Source organism: Panulirus ornatus, chromosome 67 (assembly GCF_036320965.1).
Source record: "Panulirus ornatus isolate Po-2019 chromosome 67, ASM3632096v1, whole genome shotgun sequence".
Classification (NCBI taxonomy): Eukaryota; Metazoa; Arthropoda; class Malacostraca; order Decapoda; family Palinuridae; genus Panulirus; species Panulirus ornatus.
The window spans coordinates 19,849,336-19,869,892 of NC_092290.1; the positions used below are offsets into that span (position 1 = coordinate 19,849,336).

The 20,557-nt window shown below is 42.0% G+C and overlaps 1 protein-coding gene across 2 annotated transcripts in view; it reads left to right on the forward strand.

Annotated features, from left to right (window-relative positions):
* The window catches only part of LOC139747087 (YTH domain-containing family protein 2-like), a 141,199-nt gene that overhangs the window by 59,188 nt on the left and 61,454 nt on the right, over positions 1–20,557 (forward strand). For both annotated transcript variants that reach the window (XM_071658894.1, XM_071658895.1), the window contains exon 4: positions 7,002–8,594. In XM_071658894.1, the coding sequence (XP_071514995.1) occupies positions 7,002–8,594 (1,593 nt within the window). The remainder of the gene's footprint in view (positions 1–7,001; positions 8,595–20,557) is intronic.

Here is a 20,557-nt window from a genome sequence, read left to right on the forward strand (position 1 = left end):
CAAGGAAAGTTATCATTGTTCCCCTCTAGCTTACTTGATTCAGACAGTACATAACATTTTAATTTATTAGCTTCTTTGTGCTTATACTCTCTCCCATGTAATTTGGGCACTGGAAGAAAGTTATTATCATGTTTTTCCATATCAAAGAAACTTGTTTGGTTCTATTTTTCATCCTCTCTTCAAGAAAACATTATGCTATGTGCCCATTCAAATATCTTCTAAATCTTTTGGACTTCCCAAAGGATTTCTAAATCTTTTGGGATTCTGTAGGGATTTCCTTGGAAATTATTTTTACCCTTCTTGGAGGAGAAACTAGTTGTGGTGTATGCTAGAGCTCCTTATGTTTAGGAGTTAGCATCTTCTTTAGCCTTCCTCAAAAATGCCTATGGTCCTGAAGTTTTCTCCTCCAAAAGAGTTGTTTTCAGTACACCTTTAATTGCTAAAAAAGGTATTCTGGGAGATCCCAACTTATGAACATCTGACTGAAAAACACCCGAACTTACAAACATGCTCCAAAGAGTACATCTGAATTCCTAGTCCAGCATACAAATGATCATCCATACTTACAAACCGCAGAATTTGAATGTGATTTTTATTACATTAATTGTTGCCATATATGACATTTTGTTAACAATACTTATTTCATCAGGAATGGGTGAAGGCGAGCAAGTATGAACAGTTACATGTGTACATATGTATATGTATATATATGTATGTATGTTTATGTGCATATATATGTGTATGTGAGTGATCTCTTTTTCTTTGTCTGTTTTGTGGTGCTACCACACTAACATGGGAAATGGCAATCAGTTGTGAAAAAATTCATAAGTATATATAGAGTAGGGAAGACAGTTGGGGGCATTATTGAATTATATTCGATCGTAATAGATAGGCATGCAAAAGGAAGACTTGAGTGTGAATGTGCTGAGAAGGGCAGCTGTTGGGATATCTGATCATTACTTGTTGGAAACAAGTATGTAGACTTGTAGAGGTTTTGGAAAACAGGAAACAGTATGGGTGAGAAGAAGGTGGTGAAAGTAGGTGAGCTTGGGAAAAAGTGACTTGTGTGAAGCAGTACCAGGAGAGAGTGGCAAAAGATGAGAATAAATGAAACAAGGAGTGGAGTGATGTTGTTTACGGGGGGTGAAGTGCTGTCAGCGTACAGAACCAGGGCGTATAAAGCAGCTGTAGTAAACCATGAAAGGATCTGTGGGGCATGGTTTTTAGATATGGGGTTGTAGTTAGCTAGAGGAAGGATGTGAGCAAATAAGGCCTGATTTTGACTGTTCTTGGCACCATATTGCCAATGCAGGAAGTGGCAAACAAGTATGGAAGAAAAAATTCAGAATGCAGCAGTATTACAGTGTTGCTTGCAGGTGTAGGTATTTACTTTTATTATGATTAATAGCAAATCATCATTTCTCAATATTATCCGACTTACAGGGTCCATTTGTAAGCTGGGGACTCCCAGTTTATACCTTTGTTTTTGTCATGTGCACTGAATTTTTTTAGCCATCTGCTTTCATATGGATATGCTCTCAGTGCTTGCAGATTATTGCAGAAGAGAAAAAATTTTCTTTTTATGATGATGCATGCTATTAGTTTTTCCTACCCTCCTTTAAGAACCATTTCCATTTTCATTTTGGTAGTTTCCATGAATTGGTGATATGGTCAATGAAATATAAGGGCTTTAACATAAGGGAGCCAAATTGAAGGTGTTACTGGCTAGGGTGTGGTTACTGATTGGCATAGTGCAAAACCTGTCGTTGATTAGAGGCTTTGGCAACAAATTGGTTTAGAAGTGTGGCAAAGCTGTGATTGATCACCAAGTTATTGAGGTCAGGAAGGAAACCTAACCCAGTATTCCCAAGAAATATCTCAGTGCTTGCAGGGCACTGCTGTGGAGAGAATACAATTTCTTCCTTCAAAACCTACTTTATCAGTATCACTCATCTTATGGTAATGATATTATGAGTCTCCTTTTCATAGTAGGCCAATGGAACTTTTGATCATCAGTTTAAATTTTTCATAGAAATAAAAGTACTGTATTTTGTTTTTTCCTGTCCCACTGATGGCTCTCTCTTTTTCCTGGGTTCCATATCACTTTTGAGTTTAAGGTTAAAGTCTGCTTATTCATTGGACTGGTTTCCTTTTCTTTGATGAACGAGTTAGGGCTTTTTTTTAGAGTATCTGTAAGTTGTTTTCTCCTCCCCCTGAGGGAGCATCTTGCTCATTCCAGTCTGGGTCTCTTGTGTTTTTTCTTATTGGTTGTGTCTGTTTCATGTATGTTTTGACATTCAGATGGAATTCCTATTGTATCAAACACATTTCTTCAATTAGGTCTTCCATTTTATCCTCTTGCTGTTAAAACTGAAATGTTTATTTGTATTTATTTATTACACTTAACCGCTGTCTCCCGTGTTAGTAAGATAGAGCAAGGAAACAGATGAGAATAACCCAACCCACCCACATACACATGTATATACATAAATGCCCACACATGCACATATACATACATATACATTTCAACATATACATACACAGACATATACATTTATACACATGCATATATCCATACTTGCTGCCTTCATCCATTTCCGTTGCCACCTCGAGGCAGCGGCAGGAACAGAGAAAAAAAAAGGCCACTTTCATTCACACTCAATCTCTAGCTGTCATATGTAATGCCCTGAAAACACAGCTCCCTTTCCACATGCAGGCCCTACAGACCTTTCCATAGTTTACCCCAGACTTTTCATATTCCCTGGTTCAATCCATTGACTGCACGTCCACCCCAGTATACCAAATCGTTCCAATTCAATCTGTTCCTTGCACACCTTTCACCCTCCTTTATGCTCAGGCCCCAATCTCTCAAAATCTTTTTCACTCCATCCTCCCACTTCCAGTTTGGTCTCCCGCTTCTCCTTCCCTTCACCTCTGACACATATATCCTCTTTGTCAATCTTTCCTCTCTCATTCTCTCCAGGTGTCCAAACCATTTCAACACACCCTCTTCTGCTCTCTCAGCCACACTTTTTATTGCCACACATATCTCTTACCCTGTCATTACTTAATCAAACCACCTCACACCACATTTTGTCCTCAAACATTTCATTTCCAACACATCCACCCTCCTCCACACAACCCTATCTATAGCCCATGACTCGCAACCACCGTATGACGTTGGAACCACTAATCCTTCAAACATACCCATTTTTGCTCCGAGATAATGTTCTCACCTTCCACACATTCTTCAATGCTCCCAGAACATTCACTTCCTCCCCCACCCTGTGACTCTCTTCTGCTTCCATGGTTCCATCCGCTGCTAAATCCAATCTTAGATATCTAAAACACTTCACTTCCTCCAGTTTTTCTCCATTCAAACTCTCCTCCAATTGATGTGTCCTTCAACTCTACTGAACCTATTGACCTTACTCACCTCCCAAGTGACTTGTCCTTCAACTCTACTAAACCTAATGGCCTTACTCTTATTCACATCTACTCTCAACTTTCTGCTTTCACACTTTTTACCAAACTCAGTCACCAACTTCTGCAGTTTCTCACCCGAATCAGCCACCAGCGCTGCATCATCAGCGAACAACAACTGACTCACTTCCTAAGCCCTCTCATCCATAACAGACTGCATACTTGTCTCTGTCTCCAAAACTCTTGCATTCACTTCCCTAACCACCCCATCCTTAAACAAATTAATCAGCCATGGAGACATCATGCACCCCTTCCCTAAATCAGCATTCACTGGGAACCAATCACTTTCCTCTCTTCCTACTCATACACATGCCTTACATCCTCGATAAAAACTTTCCACTGCTACTAGCAACTTACCACCTCCCACACCATATACTCTTACAACTTTCCACAAAGCATCTCTATCCACCCTGTCATATGCCTTCCCCAGATCCATAAATTCTACATACAAATCCATCTGTTTTTCTAAGTATTTCTCATACATTTTCCAAAGCAAACACCTGATCCACACATTCTCTACCGCTTGTGAAACCATACTGCTCTTCCCTAATCTGATGCTCTGTACATGCCTTTATCCTTTCAGTTGTTACCCTCCCATACAATTTCCCAGGAATACTCAACAAACTTATGCCTCTGTGATTTGAGCACTCACATTTATCCCCTTTGCCTTTGTACAATGGCATTATGCATGCATTCTGCCAATCTTCAGGCACTTTACCATGATCCATACATACAGGAATATCCTTACCAACCAATCAACAACACAGTCACTGCCTTTTTTAATGAATTCCACTGCAATACCATCCAAACCTGCCGCCTTGCTGGCTTTAATCTTCTGCAAAGCTTTCACTACCTCTTCTCTGTTCACCAAGCCATTCTCCCTAACCCTCTCATTTCACACACCACCCCGACCAAAACACCCTATATCTACCGCTCTATCATCAAACACATTCAACAAACCTTCAAAATACTCACTCCATCTCCTTTTCACTTCATCACTACTTGTTATTACCTCCCCATTTGCCCCCTTCGCCGATGTTCCCATTTGTCCTGTTGTCTTACACACTTTGTTTCCCTCCTTCCAAAGCTTCTTTTTATTCTCCCTAAAATTTAATGACACTCTCTCACCCCAACTCTCATTTGCCCTCTTTTTCACCTCTTGCACCTTTCTCTTGACCTCCTGTCATTTACTCTTATATATCTCCCAGTCATTTGCACTACTTCCTTGCAAAAATCGACCAAATGCTTCTCTCTTCTCTTTCACTAACTATTGTGCTTCTTTATCCCACCATTCACTACCCTTTCTAATCTGCCCACCTCCCACCTTTCTCATGCCACATGCATCTTTTTCGCAAGCCATCACTGCTTCCCTAAATGCATCCCATTCCTCCCCCACTCCCCTTATGTCATTTGCTCTCACCTTTTTCCATTCTGCACTCAATCCCTCCGGGTACTTCCTCACACAAGTATCCTTACCAAGCTCACTTACTCTCACCACTTTCTTCACCCCAACATTCTCTCTTCTTTTCTGAAAACCTCTGCAAATCTTCACCTTTGCCTCCACAAGATAGTGATCAGACATCCCTCCAGCTGCCCCTCTCAGCACATTAACATCCAAAAGTCTCTCTTTCACACGCCTATCAATTAACACGTAATCCAGTAACACCCTCTGGCCGTCTCTCCTACTCACATGTGTACACTTGTGTATATATCTCTTTTTAAACCAAGTATTCCCAATCACCAGTACTTTTTTTCAGAACACAAATCCACAAGCTCTTCACCATTTCCACTTACAACACTGAACATTCTATGTACACCAATTATACCCTCAACTGCCACATTACTCACCTTTGCATTCAAATCACCCATCACTATAATCTGGTCTCGTGCATCAAAGCTGTTAACACACTCACTCAGCTGCTTCCAAAACACTTGCCTCTACTGATCTTTCTTCTCATGACTAGGTGCATAGGAACCAATAATCACTCATCTCTCTCCATCCACTTTCAGTTTTACCCATATCAATCTAGAGTTTACTTTCTTACACTCTAACACATGTTCCCACAGCTCTTGCTTCAGGAGGAGTGCCACTCCTTCCTTTGCTCTTGTCCTCTCAGTAACCCCTGACTTTACTCCCAAGACATTTCCAAACCATTCCTCCCCTTTACCCTTGAGCTTCATTTCACTCAGAGCCAAAACATCTAGGTTCCTTTCCTCAACATACTACCTATCTCCTTTTTTCTAATCTTGGTTACACCCACACGCATTTAGACATCCCAGTCTGAGCCTTTGAGGAGGATGAGCTCTCCCTGCATGACTCCTGTTTCCCTTTTTAGAATTTTGAATACAGGGAGGGGGTTCTAGCCCCTGCTCCTGCCCCCTTAAGTTGCCTTTTATGACACATGGGGAATACGTGGGAAGTATTGTTTCTTTGGGGGAAACTGAAATGTACTTTGCGTTAATGATTTAGCATCCATGCTTGTTTTTATTTCTAGTAAGTTAAGATCCGTTGGACCAGAGACATCAAACAGGTTTTGTGGGTCTGGTTTTATGGGAACACATAACCACATTTACATTTTTTCAAGCATATGTTGCATGTATGGTTTGGAATGTTTATGCATCATAATTAAGTCTCTTGATGGGAAAATTTATTTTGTGAAAATTTTTCTACTTGTGTATCTTTATTATTGTACAAAATTGATAGTCTTAGACTGTTTGATTTTTTTATTTTCTTTCGTTTAAATATTACAGTACCTTGATTTTTCATTTTGATATTTCTATATGATTCTAGTTTTGGTGGTTTAGTTACATCTTAAATTAGATTTAATGAAATACTAATTAAAGTAGTGATAGATATGGTTTTGATGGGCACTAGAAACCACACCATAGGCATATTTCTTCTTCCAGCATTGGCTGCTTTTTATTTCATGTTCTTACTAGAATTGATACGGGACATACTGTTCATATTGGAACTGGAACTAGTGTAACCCTTAACCTCAGATTCTACTTTTGGGAGAGAGAGAGAGAGAGTGATATTAGTATTATCTTTGATTTTTTTTTGTCATTTCTCTCCATTTTCCATTCTCATTTTAATCATAACTTTTTCCCCCCATGTTCACTGTATATTTGGTGAGACTGTTCTCATTTCTCCTTTTCACAGAGCGACATTGCCTAATGTAAATATGTATTACCTACTTTACTTACTGATCCTTCAGGAAATGCTTTGAGTGTGATGTATAGTGTGAGTGGTAACTAGCCTTTTGTTAGATGACTGAAAATGCATGATTTTTTTAGCTGTTATTTTTAGATTTTCATGTAGATACTTAAAGGTATGAAAATGGATGGTAGCTGAAATATTTGTAGAAGATTATGCATGTTTCATCCTGATTTGAATGTGGGAACACTGCTGGCAATTTAGAATGAATAAGACATGAAAATTAAACCAGTTTTTGCTGTTGTTCTTGTATTATATTTTATTTCGTCTGAAATTGCACTGTATAATGTGACATTTTTTTCAGGCATTCGGAGTTGGTGACGGAACTTGGAGCAATGGGGGTGACCACATGCAAACTTTTCTTGGAGGCTATGGGGGACAGATGGGATATGACTCACACAGTGCCATTGATGGCATGTTTGGTAGTGGCAGTTTCGGTGGATTCAACCCTCCAGGCTTCAACTACGGTTTCCACGGAAATGGTGACTACAATGCATGGGGAGGTTCAGATGTTCGGGGAGGAAATAAGCCATATGATGACTACTATCAGCGGGATAACTTGTACACTGATGATCGTGTAAAGGCTCTAGATCAGGGTGTACAAGGACTTACTATAACTGATCCTAAGACTGGTCAAGACTTACCCAGAGAAGGTGGATCAGGAATTGGTAAAAATGCAGCAACAAATGGAAGTAGTGGAGTTGAAGTTAAGCCCAATGGGGGAAGCAGCCCAGGAGGGGAGACATCTGTTGGTCTGGGTCAGACCAAAAAAGGTATGTCATGGGCCAGCATTGCATCTCAGCCAGCCAAGCCTCAGCCAAAGGGGCGACGTGACAAAACCACCATGTCTTCAATTGTGCCTGGTCGCCATATGGATATTGGGACATGGGAGGGTAAAAATGGTGGTGGACCGAAACCTGTGGCTCCTCCCCCAGTACCACGTCCAGCATGGGAGGCTCCACGGGGAGGGTCACGCTCCACTTCCTCCACTTCATACTCTACACCACCACCACGTACCCCACCCCAGGTGCCTCCTCCGCAGCAAGTGCAGCAATCAGGACAGCAGCAGCAGAGTGGACAGCAACAAGAGCAGCCACAGCTGCAGCCTTTACAAACATCCCCACCTCAGCACCAGCAGAGCCCGCACCAGCAGCATGCACATCAGCAGAATGTGCACCAGCAGCACCTCCATCAGCAGCATCAACATCAGCAGCAACAGCAACACCAGCATCAGCATCAGCAGCTCCAGCAACAACTGCCACCATCACCTCAACAGCAACAGCAGACTTCTCCACAGCCCTTGCTTCCAAGTGGGGTCATGCATGCAACCATGGAACTGCCCCCTTCCTCCCAGAGTGGACCCCCTATGTCAGTATCTCAACGTGCTCCCTTGCCTCATGTTCCGGGGCAGCTACCTGCTGAGTTGCAACCAGATGACCCAATCCTTGAAGGTCTTCGTATGCGTAATGATTACAACCCAAAGGACTTTGACCTTAATCCGAAAAATGCACGTTTTTTTGTGATTAAATCTTACTCAGAGGATGATATTCACCGTTCTATCAAGTATGAGATATGGTGCTCCACTGAACATGGTAACAAGCGTCTAGACTCTGCTTTTCGTGAGCGAGAGGGGAAGGGACCTGTATACCTTTTCTTCTCAGTGAATGGATCTGGTCATTTTTGTGGTTTAGCTCAGATGATCTCCATAGTGGACTACAATTCATCTTCTTCTGTGTGGGCTCAAGATAAGTGGAAAGGACAGTTTCGCGTCAAGTGGATTTATGTCAAGGATGTTCCAAATAACCAACTTCGCCATATTCGGTTGGAAAACAACGAGAACAAACCTGTGACAAATTCTCGCGACACACAGGAAGTTCCCTATGAGAAAGGCAAACAGGTAAGTAGCAAAGATTTATTTTCATTATTGGCTCAGTATACATTTAATTGTTTATGGTATCCTTGCTTGATCTTGTATCAGATTGTTGCCTTTTTGGGTAATACTGAAATTACTTTGCAGCACAACAGGAATTTTTAAAGTGATTTTGGTTAATTTTTTATGCTTAAAAGTATTTTGTCATAAAATTTTGCTTTTGGTGGACACAGTTGAGTTCCCATCTCTTAGAGGACATGTATTTTTGTACACTTAGTAATCAAATGATGTGATAGTGATTGTTGTATGAGTAATTAACTCCCAGATATATTTCATACATGCTGTATTTTAAAAGAGGACTTAGTAGGTTGAAAGTAAGGCATTTTATTTACTACATTTATAAGATCTAGGTTAAATCTCAGGGCTAGGCAGAGTTAGAAGGATGTCAATTACCTGATATAGGTGGCATCTTAGATTACTCATTTTTGGGTCCCAGGTTAGCTAACCCTTTACAGTGAGGAGTGATGCTACTGTGTGATAGTGCTAGAGGTTGTAAACTAATGTCAGCAAAGTTTACTTTTGTTAGATTTAATTGTTAACTTCTATGAATTTGAAAGCTCTTTTAGAGTGGAAAGAAATTTGAAAATTTGAGTGGTGCCATGTTATGGTAGAAGGTTATGACATATCAGAAGTTTTAGAAATAGTAGGGTCATAGCATTTTGTGATATGAGGACCGAGGTACTTGTGTATTATTTATTTATTGTACTTAGTCGCTGTCTCCCACATTAGCAAGGTAGCGCAAGAAAACACATGAAAGAATGGCCCAACCTACCCACATGCACATTTATATACATAAACGCCCACACATGCATATATACGTACCTATACAAATCAACTTATACATACATATACATACACAGACATAAACATATATACACATGTACATCTTCATACTTGCTGCTTTCATCCATTCCCATTGCCACCCCACCACACATGAAAAACAGCACACACACACACACACACACACACACACACACACACACACACACACACACACACACACACACACACACACACACACACACACACACACACACACACACACACTCACACACACACACACACACACACACACACACACACACACACACACACACACACACACACACACACATACACACACACACACCCAGACCCGAGTGCACGTGTGAGATAGCACTAGGAAAAGACAAGAAAGGCCACGTTTGTTAACACTTAGTCTCTAGCTGTCATGTGTAATGCACTGAAACAACAGCTCTCTTTCACATCCAGGCCCCCACAAAACTTTCTATGGTTCATCCCAGATGCTTCACATGCCTTGGTTCAATCCATTGACAGCACGACCCCCCTGGTATACCACATCATTCCAATTCACTCTATTCCTTGCATGCCTTTCACCCTTCTGTATGTTCAGGCCCTGATCACTCAAAATCTTTTTCACTCCATCCTTCCACCTGCACTTTGGTCTCCCACTTCTCCTTCTTCCAGCCACCTCTGAACATATATCCTCTTTGTCAATCTTTCCTTTCTTTCCTCTCCATGTGACCAAATCATTTCAATTCACCCCCTTCTCCCCTCTCAACCACACTCTTTTTATTACCACACATCTCTCTTACCCTTTCATTACTTACTCAGTCAAACCACCTCGCACCACATATTGTCCTCAAGCATTTCATTTCCAACACATCCACCCTCCTCTGCACAATGCTGTCTATAGCCCATGCCTCACAACCATATGACATTGTTGGAACCACTATTCCTTCAAACATACCCATTTTTGCTCCAAGATAATGTTCTCGCATTCCACACATTCTTTAATGCTCCTAGAACCTTCGCCCCCTCCCCCACCCTGTGACTCTCTTCCGCTTCTATGGTTCCATCCGCTGCTAAATCCACTCCCAGGTATCTATAACACTTCACTTCCTCCAGTTTTTTCCATTCAAACTTACCTCCCAATTGATTTTTCCCTCAACCCTACTGCACCTAATTACCTTGCTCTTATTCACGACTCTCTGCTTTCTTCTTTCACACACTTAACCAAACTCAGTCACCAAGTTTTGCAGTTTCTCACTTAATCAGCCACCAGTGCTGGATCATCAGCTAACAATACTCGATACTTCCCAAGCCCTCTCATCCACAACAGACTGCATACTTGCCCCTCTCTCCAAAACTCTTGCATTCACCTCCCTAACAACCCCATCTATAAACAAATTAAACATTCATGGAGACATCACGCATCCCTGCCACAAACCAACATTCATTGGGAACCAATCACTTTCCTCTCTTCCTACTCGTATACATGCCTTACATCCTCGATAAAAAAAATTTTCTACATCTAGCAACTTACTCCCACACCATATAATCTTGATACTTTCCACAAAATATCTCTATCTACTCTATCATATGCATTCCCCAGATCCATAAGTGCTATATACAGATCCATCTGTTTTTGTAAGTATTTTTCACACATTCTTCAAAGCAAACACCTGATCCACACATCCTCTACCACTGCTGAAACCACACTGCTCCTCCCCAATCTGATGCTCCATACATGCCTTTACCCTCTCATACTGCCAATGCACCTGGTCATGAGAAGAAAGATCATGAGAGGCAAGTGTTTTGGGAGCAGCTGAGTGAGTGTGTTAGCAGCTTTGATGCATGAGACCGGGTTATAGTGATGGGTGATTTCAATACAAAGGTGAGTGATGTTGCAGTTGAGGGTATAATTGGTGTACATGGCGTGTTCAGTGTTGTAAATGGAAATGGTGAAGAGCTTGTAGATTTGTGCGCTGAAAAAGGACTGGTGATTGGGAATATGTGGTTTTAAAAGAGATATATATATAAGTATACTTATGTAAGTAGGAGAGATAGCCAGAGAGTGTTATTGGATTACTTGTTAATTGATAGGCGCGTGAAAGAGGGACTTTTGAATGTTAATGTGCTGAAAGGGTTAACTGGAGGGATATGTCTGATCATTATGTTGTGGAAGCAAAGGTGAAGATTTGTAGAGTTTTTCAGAAAAGAAGAGAGAATGTTGGGATGAAGAGGGGTGAGAGTAGGTGAGCTTGGACAGGAGACTTGTGTGAGGAAGTACCAGGAGAGATTGATTGCAGAGTGGCAAAAGGTGAGAGCAAATGGTGTCAGGGGAGTGGGTGAGGAATAGGATGTATTTAGGAAAGCAGTGATGGCTTGTGCAAAAGATGCTTGTGGCATGAGAAAGTGGGAGATGGGCAGATTAGAAAGGGTTGTGAGTGGTGGGATGAAGAAGCAAGATTGTTAGTGAAAGAGAAGAGAGAGGCATTTGGACAGTTTTTGCAGGGAAAGAGTGCAAATGACTGGGAGATGTATAAAAGAGAGGCAAGAGGTCAAGAGAAAGATGCAAGAGGTGAAAAAGAGGCCAAATGAGAGTTAGGGTGAGAGAGTATCATTAAATTTTAGGAAGAATAAAAAGATATTTTGGAAGAAGTTAAATGAAATGTATAAGACAAGAGAACAAATGGGAACATTGGTGAAGGGGGCTAATGGGGAGGTAATAACAAGTAGTGGTGAAGTGAGGAGATGGAGTGAGTATTTTGAAGGTTTGTTGAATGTGTTTGATGATGGAGTGGGAGATATAGGGTGTATTTGTCGAGTTAGCGTGCGAAGTGAGAGGGTAAGGGAGAATTGTTTTGTAAGCAGAGAAGAGGTAGTGAAAGCTTTGCGGAAGATGAAAGCCGGCAAGGCAGCGGGTTTGGATGGTATTACAGTGGAATTTATAAAAAAAAAAAAAAAAAAAGTGGTGACTGTGTTGTTGCCTGGTTAGTGAGAATATTCAATGTAAGTGGGTGACTGTGTTGTTACCTGGTTAGTGAGAATATTCAATGTATTTATGGTTCATGGTGAAGTGACTAAGGGTTGGCAGATTGCATGCATAGTGCCATTGCATAAAGGCAAAGGGGATAAAGGTGAGTGTTCAAATTACTGAGGTATGTTTGTTGAGTATTCCTGGGAAATTATGTGGGAGGGTATTGATTGAGAGGGTGAAAGCTTGGACAGAGCATCAGATTGGGGAGAGCAGCGTGGTTTCAGCAGCGGAGAATGTGTGGATCAGGTGTATGCTTTGAAGAATGTATGTGAGAAATACGTAGAAAAACAGATGGATTTGTATGTAGCATTTATGGATCTGGAGAAGGCATATGATAGAGTTGGTACAGATGCTGTGTGGAACATAATAAGAGTATATGGTGTGAGAGGTAAGTTGCTAGAAGTATTCAAAAGATTTTATCAAGGATGTAACGTATGTGTACGAGTAGGAGGAGAGGAAAGTCATTGGTTCCCAGTGGATGTTGGTTTGCGGCAGGGGTGCGTGATGTCTCCATCATTGTTTAATTTGTTTATGGATGGGGTTGTTAGGGAGGTGAATGCAAGAGTTTTGGAGAGAAGGGCAAGTATGCAGTCTGTTGTGATGGAGAGAGCTTGGGAAGTGAGTCAGTTGTTGCTCACTGATGATACAGCGCTGGTGGCTGATTCAGGTGAGAAACTGCATAAGTTGGTGACTGAGTTTGGTAAAGTATGTGAAAGAAGAAAGCTGAGAGGAAATGTGAATAAGAGCAAGGTAATTAGGTTCTGTAGGGTTGAGGAAAAAGTCAGGTGGGAGGTAAGTTTGAATGGGGAAAAACTGGAGGAGGTGAAGTGTTTTATATATCTGGGAGTGGATTTAACAGCAGATGGAACCATGGAAGCGGAAGTGAGTCACAGGGTGGGGGAGCGGGCGAAGGTTCTGGGAGTGTTGAAGAATGTATGGAAGGCGAGAACATTATCTCGGAGAACAAAAATGGGTATGTTTGAAGGAATAGTGGTTCCACCAACGTTATATGGTTGCAAGGCGTGGGCTCTAGATACGGTTGTGCGGAGGAGGGTGGATGTGTTGGAAATGAGATGTTTGAGGACAATATGTGGTGTGAGATGTTTTGATCAAGTAATGAAAGGGTAAGAGAGATGTGTGGTGATGGTAATGAAAAGAGTGTGGTTGAGAGAGCAGAAGAGGGTGTATTGAAATGGTTTGGTGACAAAGAGAGAATGAGTGAGGAAAGATTGACTAAAAGGATATAGTATCAAAGGTGGAGGGAATGAGAAGTGGGAGACCAATTTAGAGTTGGAAAGATGGAGTGAAAAAGATTTTGAGCGATCAGGGCCTGAACATACAGGAGGGTGAAAGACGTGCAAGGAGTAGAGTGAATTGGAACAGTGTGATATACCGGGGTTGATGTGTTGTCAGTGGATTGAACCAGGGCATGTGAAGTAACTGGGGTAAACCATGGAAAGTTTTGTGGGGCCTGGATGTGGAAAGGGAGCTGTGGTTTCGGTGCATTGCACATGACAGCTAGAGACTGAGTGTGAACGGATGTGGCTTTTTTTGTCTTTTTCTAGAGCTACTTCGCTCGCACGTGGGGGAAGCGGGTGCCATTTCATGTGTGGGAGGGTGGTGATGGGAATGGATGAAGGCAGCAAGTATGAATATGTACATGTGTATATATGTATATGTCTGTGTATGTATATGTATGTATACGTTGAAATGTATAGGTATGTATATGTGCGTATGTGGACGTGTATGTATATACATGTGTATATGGGTGGGTTGGGCTATCCTTTCATCTGTTTCCTTGCGCTACCTTGCAAACGCAGGAGACAGCAACAAAGTATGATGAATATGAATAATAATAATAATATGTTTTGGAAGGAGGTGAGTAAAGTGCTTAAGATGAGAACAAATGGGAACTTCGGAGAAGGGCACAAACGGAGAGGTAGTGACTAGCACTGGTGAAGTGAGAAGGAGATGGAGTGAAGGCCTTGAAAGTTTGTTGAATGTGTTTCATGATAGATTGGTAGATATAGGGTGTTTTGGTTGGGGTGGTGTGTGAAGTGAGAGGGTTATGGAGAATGGTTTGGTGAACAGAGAAGAGGTAGTGAACGCTTTGTGGAAGATGAAAGCCAGCAAGGCGGTGGGTTTGGATGGTATTGCAGTTGAATTTATAAAAAAAAAAAGGGGGTGACTGTGTTGTTGACTGGTTGGTAAGGATATTCAATGTATGTATGGATCATGATAAAGTGCCTTAAGATTGGCGGAATGCATGCATAGGGCCATTCAAAGGCAAAGGGGATAAAGGTGAGTGTTCGAATTACAGAGGCATAAATTTGAGTATTCCTGGGAAATTATATGGGATTGTATTGATTGAGAGGGTGAAGGCATGGACAGAGCATCAAATTGGGGAAGAGCTGTGTGGTTTCAGAAGTGGTAGAGGATGTGTGGATCAAGTGTTTGCTTTGAAGAATGTATGTGAGAAATACTTAGAAAAACAGATGGATTTGTATGTAGCATTTATGGATCTGGAGAAGGCATATGATAGAATTGATAGAGATGCTCTGTGGAAGGTATTAAGAATGTATGATGTGGGAGGCAAGTTGTTAGAAGCAGTGAAAAGTTTTTATCGAGGACACATGAAGAGAGTGAGTGAGAAAGGTTGACAAAGGATATATGTGGAGGTGGAGGGAAGAAGGAAAAGTGGGAGACCAAATTGGAGGTGGAAGGATGGAATGAAAAAGATTTTGAGTGATCAGGGCCTGAACATACAGGAGGGTGAAAAGCGTACAAGGAATGGAGTTGATTATTGTAAAAATGTGGTATACCGTGGTTGACGTGCTGTCAGTGGATTGAACCAGGGCATGTGAAGCATCTTGGGTACACCATGGAAAGGTCTGTAGGGCATGGATGTGGAAAGGGAGCTGTGGTTTTGATGCCTTACACATGACAGCTAGAGAGTGAGTGTGAACGAATGTGGCCTTTTTTGTATGTTCTTGGTGCTGCCTTGCAGGAGTGGGGGGGATGCTATTTTGTGTGTGGCGGGGTGGTGACGGGAATGGATGAAGGCAGCAAGTATGAATATGTACATGTGTATGTATGTATATATCTGTGTATATATATGTATATGTGGAAATGTATATGTATGTATATGTGCGTTTGTGGTCGTTTATGTATATACATGTGTATGTGGGTGGGTTTGGCCATTCATCATCCATTTCCTTGTGCTATCTCATTAATGCGGTCGACAGTGGTTATGTATAACAAGTAAATGAAAAATATATATATTCAGGGAAGCAGTGATGGCTTGTGCAAAAGATGCTTGCGGCATGAGAAGCGAGGGAGGTGGGTTGATTAGAAAGGGTAGAGTGGTGGGATGAAGAAGTAAGATTATTAGTGAAAGAGAAGAGAGAGGCATTTGGAAGATTTTTGCAAGGAAAAAATGCAAATGACTGGGAGATGTATAAAAGAAAGAGGCAGGAGGTCAAGAGAAAGGTGCAAGAGGTGAAAAAGAGGGCAAATGAGAGTTGGGGTGAGAGAGTATCATTAAATTTTAGGGAGAATAAAAAGATGTTTTGGAAGGAGGTAAATAAAGTGCGTAAGACAAGGGAGCAAATGGGAACTTCAGTGAAGGGGGCTAATGGGGAGGTGATAACAAGTAGTGGTGATGTGAGGAGGAGATGGAGTGAGTATTTTGAAGGTTTGTTGAATGTGTTTGATGATAGAGTGGCAGATATTGGGTGTTTTGGTCGAGGTGGTGTGCAGGGTGAGAGGGTTAGGGAGAATGATTTGGTAAACAGAGAATAGGTAGTAAAAGCTTTGTGGAAGATGAAAGCCAGCAAGGCGGAGTGTTTGGATGGTATTGCAGTGGAATTTATTAAAAAAGGGGGTGACTGTACTGTTGACTCGTTGGTAAGGTTATTTAATGTATGTATCAAGAGAGGCAAGTGTTTTGGGAGCAGCTGAATGAGTGTGTTAGTGGTTTTGATGCACGAGACCGGGTCATAGTGATGGGTGATTTGAATGCAAAGGTGAGTAATGTGGCAGTTGAGGGAATAATTGGTATACATGGGGTGTTCAGTGTTGTAAATGGAAATGGTGAAGAGCTTGTAGATTTATGTGCTGAAAAAGGACTGATGATTGGGAATACCTGGTTTAAAAAGCGAGATATACATAAGTATACTTATGTAAGTAGGAGAGATGGCCAGAGAGTGTTATTGGATTACGTGTTAATTGACAGGTGTGCGAAAGAGAGACTTTTGGATGTTAATGTGCTGAGAGGTGCAACTGGAGGGATGTCTGATCATTATCTTGTGGAGGCTAAGGTGAAGATTTGTATGGGTTTTCAGAAAAGAAGAGTGAATGTTGGGGTGAAGAGGGTGGTGAGAGTAAGTGAGCTTGAGAAGGAGACCTGTGTGAGGAAGTACCAAGAGAGACTGAGTACAGAATGGAAAAAGGTGAGAACAATGGAAGTAAGGGGAGTGGGGGAGGAATGGGATGTATTTAGGGAATCAGTGATGGATTGCGCAAAAGATGCTTGTGGCATGAGAAGAGTGGGAGGTGGGTTGATTAGAAAGGGTAGTGAGTGGTGGGATGAAGAAGTAAGAGTATTAGTGAAAGAGAAGAGAGAGGCATTTGGACGATTTTTGCAGGGAAAAAATGAAATTGAGTGGGAGATGTATAAAAGAAAGAGACAGGAGGTCAAGAGAAAGGTGCAAGAGGTGAGAAAAAGGGCAAATGAGAGTTGGGGTGAGAGAGTATCATTAAATTTTAGGGAGAATAAAAAGATGTTCTCGAAGGAGGTAAATAAAGTGCGTAAGACAAGGGAGCAAATGGGAACTTCAGTGAAGGGCGCAAATGGGGAGGTGATGTGAGAAGGAGATGGAGTGAGTATTTTGAAGGTTTGTTGAATGTGTTTGATGATAGAGTGGCAGATATAGGGTGTTTTGGTCGAGGTGGTGTGCAAAGTGAGAGGGTTAGGGAAAATGATTTGGTAAACAGAGAGGAGGTAGTGAAAGCTTTGCGGAAGATGAAAGCCGGCAAGGCAGCAGGTTTGGATGGTATTGCAGTGGAATTTATTAAAAAAGGGGGTGACTGTATTGTTGACTGGTTGGTAAGGTTATTTAATGTATGTTTGACTCATGGTGAGGTGCCTGAGGATTGGCGGAATGCGTGCATAGTGCCATTGTACAAAGGCAAAGGGGATAAGAGTGAGTGCTCAAATTACAGAGGTATAAGTTTGTTGAGTATTCCTGGTAAATTATATGGGAGGGTATTGATTGAGAGGGTGAAGGCATGTACAGAGCATCAGATTGGGGAAGAGCAGTGTGGTTTCAGAAGTGGTAGAGGATGTGTGGATCAGGTGTTTGCTTTGAAGAATGTATGTGAGAAATACTTAGAAAAGCAAATGGATTTGTATGTAACATTTATGGATCTGGAGAATGCATATGATAGAGTTGATAGAGATGCCCTGTGGCAGGGCAGGGGTGTGTGATGTCTCCATGGTTGTTTAATTTGTTTATGGATGGGGTTGTTAGGGAGGTGAATGCAAGAGTTTTGAAAAGAGGGGCAAGTATGAAGTCTGTTGGGGATGAGAGAGCTTGGGAAGTGAGTCAGTTGTTGTTCGCTGATGATACAGCGCTGGTGGCTGATTCATGTGAGAAACTGCAGAAGCTGGTGACTGAGTTTGGAAAAGTGTGTGGAAGAAGAAAGTTAAGAGTAAATGTGAATAAGAGCAAGGTTATTAGGTACAGTAGGGTTGAGGGTCAAGTCAATTGGGAGGTGAGTTTGAATGGAGAGAAACTGGAGGAAGTGAAGTGTTTTAGATATCTGGGAGTGGATCTGGCAGCGGATGGAACCATGGAAGCGGAAGTGGATCATAGGGTGGGGGAGGGTGCGAAAATCCTGGGGGCCTTGAAAAATGTGTGGAAGTCGAGAACATTATCTCGGAAAGCAAAAATGGGTATGTTTGAAGGAATAGTGGTTCCAACAATGTTGTATGGTTGCGAGGTGTGGGCTATGGATAGAGTTGTGCGCAGGAGGATGGATGTGCTGGAAATGAGATGTTTGAGGACAGTGTGTGGTGTGAGGTGGTTTGATCGAGTGAGTAACGTAAGGGTAAGAGAGATGTGTGGAAATAAAAAGTGCGAGTTTGAGAGAGCAGAAGAGGGTGTTTTGAAGTGGTTTGGGCACATGGAGAGGATGAGTGAGGAAAGATTGACCAAGAGGATATATGTGTCGGAGGTGGAGGGAACAAGGAGAAGAGGGAGACCAAATTGGAGGTGGAAAGATGGAGTGAAAAAGATTTTGTGTGATCGGGGCCTGAACATGCAGGAGGGTGAAAGGAGGGCAAGGAATAGAGTGAATTGGAGCAATGTGGTATACCGGGGTTGACGTGCTGTCAGTGGATTGAATCAAGGCATGTGAAGCGTCTGGGGTAAACCATGGAAAGCTGTGTAGGTATGTATATTTGCGTGTGTGGACGTATGTATATACATGTGTATGGGGGGGGGGTTGGGCCATTTCTTTCGTCTGTTTCCTTGCGCTACCTCGCAAACACGGGAGACAGCGACAAAGTATAATAAAAAAAGAATGACTCATGGTGAGGTGCCTGAGGATTGGCGGAATGATTGCTTAGTGCCATTGTACAAAGGCAAAGGGGATAAAAGTAAGTTCTCAAATTACAGAGGTATAAGTTTGTTTAGTATTCCTGGTAAATTATATGGGAGGGTATTGATTGAGAGGGTGAAGGCATGTACAGAGCATCAGATTGGGGAAGAGTAGTGTGGTTTCAGAAGTGGTAGAGGATGTGTGGATCAGGTGTTTGCTTTGAAGAATGTATGTGAGAAATAATTAGAAAAGCAAATGGATTTGTATGTAACATTTATGGATCTGGAGAATGCATATGATAGAGTTGATAGAGATGCCCTGTGGAAGGTATTAAGAATATATGGTGTGGGAGGCAAGTTGTTAGAAGCGTGAAAAGTTTTTATCGAGGATGTAAGGCGTGTGTACGTGTAGGAAGAGAGGAAAGTGATTGGTTCTCAGTGAATGTAGGTTTGCGGCAGGCGTGTGTGATGTCTCCATGGTTGTTTAATTTGTTTATGGATGGGGTTGTTAGGGAGGTAAATGCAAGAGTTTTGGAAAGAGGGGCAATTATGCAGTCTTTTGTGGATGAGAGAGCTTGGGAAGCGAGTCAGTTATTGTTTGCTGATGATACAGCGCTGGTGGCTGATTCATGTAAGAAACTGCCGAAGCTGGTGACTGAGTTTGGTAAAGTGTGTGTAAGAAGAAAGTTGAGAGTAAATGTGAATAAGAGCAAGGTTATTAGGTACAGTAGGGTTGAGGGTCAAGTCAATTGGGAGGTAAGTTTGAATGGAGAAAAACTGGTGGAAGTAAAGTGTTTTAGATATCTGGGAGTGGATCTGGCAGCGTATGGAACCATGGAAGCGGAAGTGAGTCATAGTGTGGGGGAGGGGGCGAAAATTCTAGGAACCTTGAAGAAAGTTTGGAAGTCGAGAACATTATCTCGGAAAGCAAAAATGGGTATGTTTGAAGGAATAGTGGTTCCAACAATGTTGTATGGTTGCGAGGCGTAGGCAATGGATAGAGTTGTGCGCAGGAGGGTGGATGTGCTGGAAATGAGATGTTTGAGGACAATATGTGGTGTGAGGTGGTTTGATCGATTAAGTAATGTAAGGGTAAGAGAGATGTGTGGTAATAAAAGGAGTTGTGGTTGAGAGAGCAGAAGAGGGTGTTTTGAAATGGTTTGGTCATATGGAGAGAATGATTAAGGAAAGATTAACCAAGAGGATATATGTGTCAGAGGTGGAGGGAACGAGAAGTGGGAGACCAAATTGGAGGTGGAAAGATGGAGTGAAAAAGATTTTGAGTGATTGGGGCCTGAACTTGCAGGAGGGTGAAAGGCGTGCAAGGAATAGAGTTAATTGGAACGATGTGGTATACCGGGGTCGACGTGCTGTCAATGGATTGAACCAGGGCATGTGAAGCGTCTGGGGTAAACCATGGAAAGTTCTGTGGGGCCTGGATGTGGAAAGGGAGCTGTGGTTTCGGTGCATTATTACATGACAGCTAGAGACTGAGTGTGAACGAA